Genomic DNA, 14,953 nt, shown 5'->3' with positions numbered 1-14,953 from the left:
TGTGTGAGGTATTTAAAGAAAAAAGAGAGAATTTAGGTCATAGTTCATCACTAAGGAAAAGTTGAGAATAGGCCCAAATATCTCTTTTGTGAAAGAGGTGAAAACAGAGCAAAAATTTATTTTGTATGTAGATTCTGATTAAAATGTTCGATAAGGACGCATTCAGTTAAAAAGGATCTCTGTGAAGTACAGGTCTCACAGTGGGCCAGGCAAACTGCAGACACATCACATCAGAAGTGGATAACAATGACCAGCTGGTATACACATTTAAGAGAGAGGGCAATAATCATCCTGATACACTGACAAACCTACAGCATGTCAGCAATGCCAAACTCCACCTCATGCACTCCGCCTGCCAAACAGTGGTTCAGATTCCATGAGCAAAGTGTGGAGGGGCGACAAGGTGTTTCATTCCAACAGAAAAACCGAATGTGGCAGCTCGGCCCCGAGTTGTCAGGCAAATATCATCCAGACAGTGAATGGAGCAGAAGTGGCAATGGGGAAGAGAGAAATTCCACATTGCATAACCACCCTCTTATCTAAGCTCTATTATCTTGGCCACAGCTTGTTATATGGCTGCCAAAGCTATCACACAAAACACTGAAGCAACAGTCCTTATTTGGCTTTACCCACACCCACACATAAACACACAGACACAAAGAAAAGGCTAAATGCTGCGAATACAATAGACATAGCAACAAATAATGAGCCGTAATAAACTACAGACTAACATATCACTGTATCTTATTTGACACAGGGACTTGAGCACTGAGCAATTATTGTCAGCATCACTTGGCCTATAAAGACTATTCCCCTCAGAGCTGGTGTTGGTAGCGAGTGTCAGTAGCAGAAGAGCATGTCGACAAATGTTAACGCTAATTGCTTTCACACCAAGAGCGATCTATTAAGAAAACATGCAGCAAGACTCCGTGCAATGTCACGACTGTGTGAGTCATGCCTTTGAAACCGAGGCCCTCCTTAAAAACATCCCCACATGGACTGGAGGCTAATTTGTAATCTGCAATGTTTTGATGACTTTTGATTTGCGCCAGCATTGCCATGTTGCAGAATCATCCCGGACCTTTATAAAAGTCTTACATTTTGTTATCTAACTCAAAGCTTGAATACATTTTAGTCTTAGTTGTAGAGGTCTTGTAAGCCCTTAATTTACTATTTTTGGAAGTTTAGTTCTGAAAGCCTTATATTCCACCTGGAATAAAATTACGCAAAGTTCTTCAAACATGTTGAAATTTGACTTCACTAAGTGACTTCCAGCATTTAAACCCACAGATATGCCCAGTGTTTGAGCCAGGATTGTCCTGGAGGAAGTCAGTTCGGCCCGTTAGTACTTTTCTAGAGTCACTGCTTCATCCAAGGATAAACATTACTTTGTGAACTGTGCACCTGGTCAGGGCTACAAAATAATATCACATGATATCACAAGAATTGACATTAGACATTATATATTAGATATATGACTTTTTTATTTCTTTTATTTGACTTTTTTATGTCATAAGCTATTAATTAAGGTGATTAAAATATTAATGTGATGAACTTAGAGTATAACAGAAGAATTCCAACTATTTACTATCAACTCTTGCTGTCACTTAGTGCTTGACTGCTATCTAGCTATAGCGTACCCAAAATGATGTGTGTAATAGCTAACACAAGATTGTTTGTTGACCAACAGACTCTCTCACTCACTCAGACACTCTGTTGGTCTTTGAGAACAGCAAAAACGTGCCAACCATCACTAGCTTTTTAAATATCAAAACGTCACAAAGTGGAATTTCACTCACTGAATGACATCTTCTGCATAGTGTACCCACACTGGCTTGTAATGCACATTTACTAGGTAACAGCCAACAGTTCATTTTTGTAGTTTAGTCAACTCACAAAATAAATGTTGATACATCTTTTTTTTTTTAAATCTAAAAAATGAGATGCCTGCTACCAGCACTGATTGTGCCCCTGGTTTTATGGCAACAATGGGGCGCAGGGAGGTTCTAGTGAAAGGACTTTTTTTTTTCTAAAGGGGTCATTGTCACAATGGTGCACTCTGTCTCAAACCATGCATGTTGGATACAGTGATTGTTGGTGACACACTAAAACAGGAAGCACCTACAGGGTTCCTTTAGTAACACGACCAAGCAAACCACTTTATTGTAAAGTGTTCACCCTGATTTACAGCAGAGCATTGTTGAAATCACTATTAATACTTTCTCCAACATGCACACTACTCAGTAAGACCAGTCAACAGACCTTTTTGCTGTGTGAGTCTGCAAGGCTGGAAAAAATGACCTATCCTCACATGCAAACAAAATGTTGAAAAGGGATTCAAGAGATGTGAAGGTTGAAGTAAGCCAGGCTTTCAAGAGTTCTCGCTTTGCTTTCTCTCAGCGAAGGACATGGCTGAAAAGAAAAACAGCCATCACTTAATGAGCCACTTAAAGAGTGCCCTTTCTATTTATGTTTCATTATTTTTATTGTAAATCCTTCACAGCCTTCGCCTGGTATTTATTCATTCAGAACTTCTGCGGTCAAGTACGCCATTATATATTAACCAAAATCAGAGGGCTGGAAAATACCTCATCTTAATGAAAAATATGATTACTAGGAATCTCCAAATATTTTCTTTTCCTCAAACTGCTCAAATGAAATGTCTTTTGTTAACATTGTTTAATAACACACATCAGTCAAGCAGTCGAGGAACTGAAAGGAGTTATGAAAGGCAAAAAGGGGGGACGCGTCAGTAGTGGATAATTACCGGAGGAACCTTCTAACAGTGCAGCTCCTAATCCATTGCAAGCTTGGAGACAGCATCTTAATCACAGCATAATTACATCCTGTCATTCACCGCAATAAAAACACTGAGACAGGAAGATGGAAGACAGCTCGGGACGACAAGCAGGAAATGGATATATATGCCTCCAACAAGCTACCCACATGCTGTTATGTGCCACTTAATATGTGTCAGCTATGTTGTACTGTGCACATTTCAGCAATTCCTCACAAGTCACAGTACCTGAAAACAAAGAGGCTCTTATTCTGAAGTTCTGTAGTGCTGGTACGTTCAGTCTGTAGAGTGACACCTCAAAATAGACAACTAACAGCACTTCAGAAAGGACTCTTCAAGGCCAGCATGCATTTAACCCACTGCCTTCCAAAAAATACACCACTGCTGCTGGCTGAAAGCCTCAGAAATTCAGAAAACGCTAATACTAAAGCATCTCTTTTCTGCCGGTCGTCTTCTAAGGCTGGGGTATAGAAATTCAGGATTTTTACCAAAAAACTGGCAACAAATGTGTGCTCAGATTCAAGCTCATCTAAATAAATTGTTTGATCACACAGTATCGGATTTAAATCACAATTTTGCAGACTTTAGACAGTAATGAAGCTTGTAGTGTCAGTTCAAGCAGGAAGACTATTTCCCAGGGCTTGGGCTCTGGGAAATTGTGATGGGCATTTTTCCCTTTTTACTGATATTTTATAGACCACGCAATCAATTGATTAATCAAGAAAATAATCAGCAATCTAGTCTAGTAATGAAAAAAATCATTTCCTGCAGCCCATCTTCATATACATTCAGTGTATGTTACATCTGCTGACCTCCAACTCCTTTTTAGTGTTTGACGTGTTGGAATTCTCTAAACTGAAGCATTTTCTCCCATTGTCTTAGATTTTGTGTCACATACATCCTCCATACCTGAATAAAAGTAAACTGTAGTTTTGTAGTAACAGAGAAGGCTGAGTAAGTGATCGTCATGCTTCAAGATCCACATGAACACACTTCCACAACAGACTAGATCCTTCCTTGGATGGATATATTTAGGTCATTGGTCGATAGCTTGGACAGATGCACGGTGGAGGTTCAATGCTGTGCCTGTGTGAGAGAGAGGAGGCTTGTGAATGTGACCATGCATTTATCAGCCATGCTGTCGCCTACAGCATGTGACAGTTAGAGAGAGCCCAGGCCGGGGGATGTCCCACTGGCATTAAGAAAGCTCTCTCCGTGGGATGCGTCAGCCAATGAGCAGCGAAGCCTCGGGGGGCTGCCTTGTTAATTAAAGCCGGAGTTGTTTGTCAGTGCCGGCATATGATGCACAGCACTATCACCGCTGGGGCAAAGAGAAAACACGACGCACATTTGCTGCAACCCCTGCAACAAATCTGGTGCCTCACCATGGAAGCATGACATCTTACTACAGCAATGACTGCTGTGGCTCTGTGCGTCAGTAGCAGTTTGCACAGCAGAGTGCAAACGCTGTTACTCAACTGGCAATCAGGGAGTGTACTTGCTGAGCAGATGCAGAAAGCTGACCACAAGGTGATTCTGTCTAATCTGTTCATCTCAAGAAAGCACCAACTTCAGCTAAGGCTCAGAAGGTGTTAATACATGTCTGCATACGTGCTACCAGGGTGTACTTGTGTTTATTAATGGTGTTTGGCAGGTAATGTTCGGAGTTAAGTGTTGTCATTGGACAGATGAATGCTACTGAGTGCTAGCTGTACTAATGACTGCTAATAATAACAACGAGACACCCAGTAATGAGTGTGATGGGACTTAAACTGTGGTGGTGCAAGTCTGGCTATTTTAGGGGAAAGCCTTAGAAAAAAAATAGAATTCTTTTTAACAGGTGCTGGGTTTGAAGCCTTCATCAGAGGATTTGATGAAATACAAAGACACAAACTTGTAACTGGAATGTCGCTGGTTTAGATCCACACATCAGCTGGGGAAATGCGGGTGGAGAAAGTGAAGCAGCAACTCACAGCTTCCCTAATAACTACTGTCAAGCTCCCTCAGGGCAGGGGACTTAATTTCATCACATTGCTTTGGTAGAGCTGCTCAGTGGCCAAATGCACATGATGATTAGTGCATGAAACTGTAGAAAACAGGGCCACGCAGAAAAAGAGCAAACATGTTTAGCAAAACTTCGCTGGATAAATTAAAAAAAATAAACAGACAAACTCTACATCTCATCAAGAGCTTCTATATGTGAAACCCATTTTTGCCCAACTGGCTGACCTTTCAGCTTCCTGTCCTTAACAGTGTTGTAATATCACTAAATCAAATAAACCTAAATCCCCATTAGAGTGAATTTAGAAACTCATGCCGCGGAACGAAAAACCCAAACAAATCCAAATTCATGTTAAAGCAGATGAACAGAAGGATTGTGGATTAACCAGAGGGGATTTACCACTCCGACGTCACTCACAGAGCAAATGGAGCAAATCAAACATCTTATTAATACTGTGACAGATGGATAATGTGTCATTTTACTATCTGCTCCCTTGTTCGATACCCACTGGGAGACTTCTGGAGGGTTTAAGCCACAGCGGGTAATTGTTTTGTGGCGCTGAAGTCAGGTGAAAACCCTCTACTTCCAGGAAATCGACCTTTCAGCAATTGGGAGAGTTGCCAAATGAGAGTTGCCAATCATTTTAATATTTAGTCTAAATGTTTTCGATTTAGTTTTAAAGTGGCATATCCACAAGAAAAGCAAGATTTGTAACATATTCTCAACTCAACTGAAGATTTAATCCTTCACTCCAAGAAAGAAATATGAAAACCCCCAACTGGACATGTTGGTTTATCTTTTTCTCCTTCAACAGCCCACAATAGCAGATTGTCTGTGCTTGAATCATAAATGAATCATCCCCAACATTTTTCTAATCATGATGAGGTGCCCGTGACAAAGCAGTATGGCTGTGTTTGTACAGTCGATTTGCACAGGTAAGTAAGCGGCTTTCCTGTGAGAAACGAGGGGATTCAAAGCGAATAAACACGCCGTAATCAAATACGGCCGAGGCTGCAAATTGCTTTTGGCTGTAATGAAACAGGTTACGGGAGCGGGCGAGACCACCGTACAGCCTAAGCCTTCATCAAGGGAGCTTGATCCTATCAGCTCGGAGCCGGAATATCAACAACACCAACCGACGGAGTGTGTTTAGAGTCAGAGTGCTGTGGGAAAAACCCATGACCTCGGGCTCTTATGAACAGACTGTAGCAGCTGTGCACAAGTTACAAACTAAAATAGGACAATCAAATGACAGTGACAGTAACCCAAAGGTGACATGGCTTTTATGAAACATGTTCATCCTGAAGTGCTTTAGAGAACAGCAAAAGGCTTAGATAGACATTTAAAGAAACATGATAGAGATAAATAATGGTATGTTGGCCATGTGGTCTCACTGAACCAAGGGTATATGACCTGACATAAACACATACGTGTTGGCCATCAGTTGCTTCAGAGAAGTTGAGAGGACCATACACTCCTTTCGACGAGGCTGTGTGAGCATGATGCAATAGGTCAGAGCTATTCCCTGGCTAAATGCTGCTGTGTCCTCCTCATAATTGATGAGCAATTAGCACAGGTAGCATAGGTCATGAGCTCCACTGAAGCGTACAGCAAGTAGGTGAAAGCATGAGGCGTGACCCATCAGGAGACCCCCAAAGACTGCATTTCTTTCAGCTTATTAACTGAAAACATATGTGAATATTGCTGTCATTTACGGCAAACAGTATATGAAATTAGTAAAAAGTCAACATGCTCGTTTCATTCACCACATGCAGGGAAATCAAGGGAAAAGCACAAAAAACCCTGCCCATGCTCAATCCCTCATGCAATTGTACCAGATCCACCAACATCATTTAATAACCGCAGTCCATTTGCATGCAAATCAGACCAATTACCAAGTAGCTGGCATGTGAGCATCATTTCACATAGAGCCGTATCATGCCTCATTTGCTTAGCCGTGAAACATAAGCTTCAATGTAGAGCAAACTGTTTTCTCTGTGATCATTCAACATGGATTTAGCACTTGAGTCAGAAAACTATTACTGCTCAGGAATGTGTAAAACCAAAGTAAGATAATTATTTGACTTAATTTCCCACTCAAACACAAAGAGGCATCATTTTTACTATGGCAAAGCATCCAAAGAGAAGCCTTTTTAGAAAACAAAACCTGCACTACAGCAAAATATAGGACGATAACAGATGTTAAACTCCTGGACTAAAATTACCTCTAACTGCATCAACCACACAGAGGGGCTTATCCAGTAAGTCAGTAGGGCAGGGCACTGTGTTGACAGCAGTGGAGACACCAGCAGGCTGGAAGAAGATGCATATAAGAAGCACTTTGCTGCTATGACATCTTCAAAGTCTTTCACAGTCAGCAGCTGTCAGAAGTGGCAGCCAAATGGCACAAAGGGTAGAAATGCTCGCGCACATACAACATCAAGGCATGCTGCACTCGTGCAAATCAACAAGAAAGGGCAGACGCACAAATTTTAATGCACATTTGATAACACGTAACAAGTTTCTCTTAGGGAAGCACTGTTGTCTCCTTACGGTGGCACTGGCTGGGGCATTGATCCCACTTTATGAATCTCCTATTGTACCATTATAGGATTTTATGAGGTGTAATATTTTTAATCCATAGTAGCTACATAGTTTTCCCAGCTGTGTTTAGTGTCTGTTGTCCTTCTTGTGTTCATTACAGGGTAACAATAGTTCTTTGTGCATAGGGTTCATGCACACTTCACACTGACACCTCTCCCTTTAATTCCTCCCCTATCTCCTTTCACACCTCTCTAAGCACCACGAAGGGCCGAGCTAAGTAGAATAGTAAAATAATTACTGATGACCCAGAAGGGTTAAACTTGTTAACAGATGGGAGGAAGTGAATTGGTGATCTTCCATTCCATGTATGAGGATGGACAATGTGTTTCATGCTGCAAATCTGCATTGAACCATTATACAGACCAAGAGCTATGTAGGAGGCGAGTGTCAATCATGAGTGATTAATACCAATGCTAAGCCTATATGGGAGGTTGTCATTGAAATGAGGTGGCCTGTGGTATGATCCATGGGCTTTCAAATGAGGTCATCTTCTCAAAATATACAGACCTCAGTGGATATGTAATACTTTAGCTATGTTTATTGAAGCTAGTGATTTATATTTCAATGACAGCAGTGCTACCATTCCCAAGACTGAGCCATGGAAAAAAAACATACCTGCCTGGCTTGTCAGTCAGCCTAACATCCCACGGGGAGCACTGTTTTATTTGTCATTTGGGACGTAATGAGATAAAAGAGATGAGAGGATGTCACAAAAGAACCTCCTTTCTTCCTGAAATCATTCCTCTTCCATCGGACATACCACAGAGTAATGACCGAAACCGAATTATTGGCACATGGTGTATCAGCCCTTTAACAGATGAACGGTGCAGTAAGTTGTTTATCATCAAGCAAAATTTTAAGAGTGGCCTGGCAGCTCACGGCGGATCAGAATATAAAACAAGAGCTATTACTGACACCTGTTTATTTTCCTCAATAAACCATATGCTGCCAATGATTAACATTTCACTCACAAAGCCCCGAACTTGTAATATTCAGCAGGCAGAGTTCTGTGCTGCAATGGCTGTCAAACACTTTCATGTCAAGGACTTCAAAGAGACACACATTAGGATCCAAAGACCTGGTGCCCGTGCGAGGGACCATATATCGAACTGTACAGCTGTCAACAGCCCTGTGTGATGAGAATCGGACCAAGGATTGATCTGGGACACCCTGAGGGGGGCCCTTAACCTCTGAGAACCTCGATCCTCACCCTAAGATGATAAGAAGAGTCCACCTCATTCCGACTCTAATTGGCATCATCTCAAGTAAATTAGAGACAAATTAGACTTGTCTTCACGTTGCTGCTGAGGAGGGGGTGCTCAAGGACCCCCTCTTTGACAACCACTCCACTGATGAAGAATGCAGCGCGCGCGCGCGCACATACACACACACACACACACACACACACACACGCACACAAACAGGTAATGATCTGGGTCCTCCTTACCTCCAGACGGTCCAGGCTGATGAAGCTGGCTATAGCAAATCCATCAATGATATCCTCCTCCTGCGAGCTGGACTCCCGTCTCTTTCGCCGGGGGGGGCGCGGAGCTCTGGCGGCGGCGGCGGGGTGCGGTGCCTTTCGGCCGGGCAGGGAGGCGGCGTTCCTCCCCGGACTGTGTCCCTCCCCGTCGGAGCAGGAGGAGTTGGGGTCGGGGCTGCGGGCGTCTCTGCTCCCTGCCTCCCGCAGCCTCCGCACCCTCTCCCGCTTGGACCGACATCTCCGACCCTGCTTCAATTTCCCATCCATGTTGTTAGAGAAAGCTTGCGGTGTCAAAAAGAAATATAAATATAACTCCACAGTAGGTGCTCGCCTGAATGCCCGCTGCAGCGTGTAATAACAAATAACACACACCGGACTGACAATCGTGGGCTGCGCTATAACGTGAAGATAGCGCTGCGTGTGTGTAAATAACAATGCAAATAGCCTTATAACACTCAATGACCTTGAGTATAAACCTCCCCAATCTCCATTACGATAGGCAAATGTTCAAGTATCCCACACAGGCGAAAGAGAGGGCGAGCGAAGCGACGCGGATCCACACGGTAGCTGTTTTGTCACGATTCTGCACTGTGTCGACGCGGTATCCGTTCAGGCAGGTGCAAAACGGCCAAATAGTTCAAATCCACGCATTACACTCGCTTTGGAACTTTTGTTGCATCGGAATAAGGACGAGCAACGTTACAGGCTGACCTCGCTGCATACCGCAGACAGCGCGGAGAAATCATGTCGCTGCCCGTTGTTGTTTTCCACCACCCCAATCCATGATCCAAGGCTGTCAAATAAAGAGCTCGGGACGCTGCCCGTCCGAAACCAAACGCCTGGCGAGCAAGCACGTATCGACCGGGGCCGTCGGATGAGTGAATAATCCCGTACGCGTTGAGTTCTAAGCCATATTCCTCCCTGCGCTTCAGGGGCAGAGGATCCCAAGTCCGAGAGCTACTTATGCGCAATATTTCCTAAATGACCCGAACCGTGCGAACAAGACAACCATCCAGTGTGAAATCAAACTCCATAAGGCAGCGAAGCGGTCTATTCCAGCTCAGATAATGTTGAGTTTCCTATAAATCCACTCCAGTCCGTCCCCTGGCTGCTCAGTTGCTCGGCGGCTCATGGTATTTTCTATTCGCATAATAAGGCTTTGATAAGTGTCCTTAAAGCGACAGGAGTGATTAAAATCTCCTCTCCCCACTCTAATTCCCCCTCATCCGAAATTAAGAGACACAGTCTGGCTTCAGAGAACCCACATAACTGACGTATTTCCGCCACCTCTGGCCTGCAATTTACCATAGGAAGGAAGCTGGCTTTTTTTTTTTTTTTTTGTTTTTTTTTTGGGGGGGGGAATCATTCTTTCTCACTGTTGGGCAGAGTTTGTCACACAAGACACTATTTCAGTCTGTCTGTCAGAGCTGTTGCTACATCACGCCTCTCTCCCTGACTGCTTGAGCCGTCAACGGCAGAAAATACAGGGCGCTCGCACGCACGCACACATACACACACGCGCGCGCGCACACACACACACACACACACACACACACACTTATCAGGTTTTCACAACTTGGACGTTCTGAGCATGTTGGCTCTGACCATCATCCCCCAACTCTCTGGGTTTTCCAGCGCACAACTCAACGATTAAAGTTGCTTTTCGGCGTCAGATTAACTTCAAAATTCCACAAGTGCACAGTAAATATTTGAATTATGGGTTGCCATACTTACCCTGCCCTGTGCCCCAGCTCTTTGTGTGCGCCGATCTGCAGCGTGGGGACTTCCAGGGGGTCCCTCTGGGAGTTCCAGGGAATCCTCTGCAAAGTGAAGTGCAGCTTGATTTATGTGATTTTGATTAGTAGAAATTAGGGCAATGACATTATATAATTACTGTATTGTGTAACAATTTTTTTTCCATCATAAGTTTCACTGCCCCTACTCTCAATGAGGCCATTAAGGTTGTGTGGTGTGAACTGTAATGCTCTGGGAGGTCCTTCATATGCAAAAGTGTGGTGACCACTACACTAGATCATATTCATACTGTATACGCCAGTATGTGTTTGTTCTAAAGTATTTTCTGGGGCAGAAAAAATGAGATTTATTAAATAATTATGGAGATGTTGAAATGCTAAAACTCTGACTTCTCATGTCCTTCGTCTTTATGGCACTACAATACAGGGCATATTCACTGTAACATCATCCCACGTGAAACTATAACCCCAGAAACCAACTGATAATAATCTAGACAGACTAATACATACACTGCAGGTAATTTTAACTTTCAGAGGAAATGTAAAAAATTATAATATCAAGTGACAGAAGTCAGGGAACTGTGCCACCTGTGTAAATGCCTAGTTAGTATTTGCATAATTCTTTGCTTAACTGGAAACTTGCTCTCTCGCTCCGAGCTTGAGTAAGGGAAGATTACTGAGGTTGTGAACCTGCCATCTTTTACTGTATGCCAGGTTTCATTCCTGCCAAGATTATTTTAACTTTATCAGAAAATATACAGTGTACTGTCAAGCTGTGTATGACTTAATGGGTGGAACAGACTGTAGCAGGACCTCAGGGCCACACATGTTAGACAGGCTACACACTCAGAATGCTTTTTAGATTAAGCCTGTTGGCAAAAATACAATTACATTTGACAGGACACATGCGAAAGTATAGAAAGTATTAAAAGTGAGGTGTTCTCACACCCTGTACAATGCAAATACCACACTGAGTCAGCAGCTTATCCTATTGGCTATCTAACAAGAAAAGATGACTATGAACTGCATCATCACTATTTGCAGTTCTCATTAGTAAGAGTCAAATGGGGACAAGTGGGAAGAAACACTGACGATGAACAGTTAATATTGGAGGCTTACTGGTAATGATCACATATGACGGTGTGTGAGCTGAAGAAAAATTACGCTATTCAACCAGTGTGAAATATTGCATATAAGAATTCTCTGGCTTGTTATTTGATCTTCAAAGCCACGAGAGCCAGACTGAAATATTTAGGCAGTCGCTGCGGTGGTTCAGGTGTGGGAATTTTTCTTTTATGGCGAGAATCTTCTGTGAAACTGCAAAGCAACACATCAAAATGCAAAATGAAACTACTTTTATGCAAATATAGTGTGCTGCAGGGTAAATTATCCAGAGCACTGTAGGTGATTAAACCACAGACTGCACTGGATGAGCAAGTATGATCAAGTCTTATGATACACTACTGCATCAGGCTACCATGTAGTCTATACGCAGATATCAAAATGGTACACTTAGGCTATACTTATAAATGGCTGCAGTTAAAAGGCTCATATCTAAGTTTGCCCAATGCTCTGTGTTCTTTTGTCAAAGGAGCAAATTTAAAGATGGCAGCAAGTATATTCTATCTCTATGTTGCTTTGGAAAACAATAACCAGGTGAGTAGCACATCTGTCTTTAAGCGAATTGACCTTTCGGGAACTTGAGACAATATCATTTTCATGTTACTTTAACCTCTGTAACCACTGTGAATAAACCCTTCTCTGTTTGAGCAGCTTTGCAAGAACTAATTCAGTAAGGAGATTAAAAAAGGGGGAACAGGTATGGTGAGAGGGCCGTGGAGGAGAGGGAAGAGATTACCTCTGTTTCTTCCATGCTACTATTTGCTGTGAGCTTAATCCATAGCTACAGACTCTGAGCTCCCACATCGCAGTCATTCAAACACTAGTCTTTTTGAAACGCTTAGCCCCAGCTGCACTGTGAAGCTAAGGGGAGGCAGCCTGTCATGCTTTTATGATGTTTAAGCGGCACAATTGTTTTTCTTTGCCTCTGCCACCACGATAAGGATTCATTTGATGTCGCTGGGGTCAAGGTGCTTCTTGCTTAAAGGGCTATTTTCCGTTGAGATAGTTTTAAGAGTGGACTGTGTGGTGCAGACATGGGACTGAGAGGTGAGGGATCTCAAGAAAACAATAAAAAAAGAAACTGTCCTCAAGTACACACCATATCCTTTGTAAAGAACATAGCCCCACAGAAATCAATGAGCATAGCTTTCACAGTAGAACACTAGACAGCTGCAAGACAAAAATCCCTACACTGTTGTAAGGAGAATAAATTCTGTTGGCTTCACAACATACTGTAATTCTTGCACAGTCAGTACATTAGGACTACAGTCATCAATTGAAGAAGCCATCTCTCAGTTTTCTTAAGGTATGTTAATGATTTAACTGGCAGATTTTGTTCAGCTGGATGGGCTTGCAACCCTTTGCCAAACTAGAATGTCAGTATCGGACTATTGCCTTAGTTGTTTTTTATGTTTTTCAAATTCTCACTTTCTACAATATCTGTGCACGACAAGTATGATATAGTTCAGGTTAGGTAAAGATCGCCGTTATGGCAAATATACAGTATTATGGTTAAGGTAAGATTTGAGGTAGGCAACTACAACACTTGGTTAAGGTCACAAAAAGATTGTGGTTACGGTTAATAAATTGGCAAACATTAATTGTGAGTTTGTGAAGGGAAATGAACTCCAGTCTCCTGCATTTAATTGACACATGCTACACGCCCACCCGTTACCCAGACAATGGGCGTAAATCACAAGGTATGGAATTCCAAGTCCAATGTAATTTCTACAATACTGGGCTGGTGCTTACATAGAACATAGTGTAATGAGAATCTCCTGTCTTTGATCACTCCTGACTCAAACTGCTTGGCCTGGACATTAAAAGTTCGCCACAAATCGACTTTTACTGCTGTTAGTTTGTTTGATGGCCTTTACATGGGTTAGGGTCTTGACACGAAGAATAAGATTACAGGTTCAACTTGGTCATAACTTGGATAAATGTTCAGCGATGAGATTCTGAATTCCTACCAGCTTACTGGGTGCAAACTTTAGACCTATTCTGCAATGACTTGTTTGAAAGGGGCAAGTGGCTGGAAAATGAATTAATCGCTTAATTAAGCAACAGAATATGTTTTTTGTAATTGCCCTCCAGAATGAGAAATATTTGTAAGCATTTTCTGATCTGATGCCCCTATCAACAGGACAACATCAATTTCCAGTGCCTTCCAAAACCACTACAAATCACTGTTGCAAAAAAGAAACCATTTTCTGATTTGACAACTATGTGGTTGTGGTTTGGTTCAGCTAAAATCAAAAATCAACTTGGTTAGGGAAACCAAATAGTTTATATTAAAATAACTACTTCATTAAGGTTATAGGACCTTTATCACCATGGTTAAATTAATAAAGACTTGGTCGTTGTTAGATTACAATACATGTCTATTTTGGGCACTTGCTAAAACAACTGATGCTGTCGTTCTTAGCTATGGTAGTGGCACGACCCTAGGGATGGCATTGTAAGTCTGTCGGTTAACAGGTAACAGGAAATAGCTCAGCAGCTATTTGATGGATTGATGGATTAAATTAAGTACAGATATTCATGATCACCAGAAGATGAATCCTATGGACTTTGGTGATACTTTTGAATTTCCTGTAGCACCATCAGCAGGTTGTCATTTTTGGCTATTGCTGAAATGTCTTCACAACCATTGGATGGACTGCTGTGAAATTTTGTACAGATATTCATGGTACACAGAGGGTGATTCCTAATAACTTTGGTTATCCAATCACTTTTCCTCTTGCACCACAACAGCAGGTCAAAGTTTTCACTTATTCTTTGAAATATGTCAACATCTACTCAACTGATTGACACAAAATTTTGTACAGACATTCATCGTTAACAGATGATGAATCCTAATGACTTTGATGATCCCCGACCTTTTCTCTATTACCACTATGATGCTGACATCTGATGTTTTTAGTGAAATGTCTCAACAACTATTGGATGGATTGCCATGAAATTTGGCACAGACATGTTTGTCCCCCTGACGATGAATTGCAAACCCTATTGTCCAATAACAAATATCAGCAAAACTAATGACATTCCCATCAGCCTCAACTGTACCTTACGTTTAGTGCTAGTTAGCTTATGTTAGCATGCTGACTTGCTAAACTAGGTCGGTTAGCATGCCAAAGTTAGCATTTAGCTCAAAGACCCTCTGTGCATAAGATCTACGAAGCCTCACAGAG

The 14,953-nt window shown here is 42.2% G+C and overlaps 1 protein-coding gene across 9 annotated transcripts in view; it reads right to left on the bottom strand.

Moving 5' to 3' along the window:
* The window catches only part of fbrsl1 (fibrosin-like 1), a 279,559-nt gene extending 269,431 nt beyond the window's left edge, over window positions 1-10,128 (bottom strand). For all 9 annotated transcript variants that reach the window (XM_040155019.1, XM_040155010.1, XM_040155017.1 and 6 more), the window contains exon 1: window positions 8,851-10,128. In XM_040155019.1, the coding sequence (XP_040010953.1) occupies window positions 8,851-9,153 (303 nt within the window). In that variant the 5' untranslated portion in view covers window positions 9,154-10,128. The remainder of the gene's footprint in view (window positions 1-8,850) is intronic.
* Between the last annotated feature and the right edge of the window lie 4,825 nt (window positions 10,129-14,953).

The sequence above is a fragment of the Xiphias gladius genome, chromosome 19, assembly GCF_016859285.1.
Source record: "Xiphias gladius isolate SHS-SW01 ecotype Sanya breed wild chromosome 19, ASM1685928v1, whole genome shotgun sequence".
In the NCBI taxonomy this organism is placed as follows: domain Eukaryota; kingdom Metazoa; phylum Chordata; class Actinopteri; order Istiophoriformes; family Xiphiidae; genus Xiphias; species Xiphias gladius.
The sequence above is the reverse complement of the archived record's forward strand: the minus strand, read 5'-3'. Positions and strand labels throughout refer to the sequence as shown.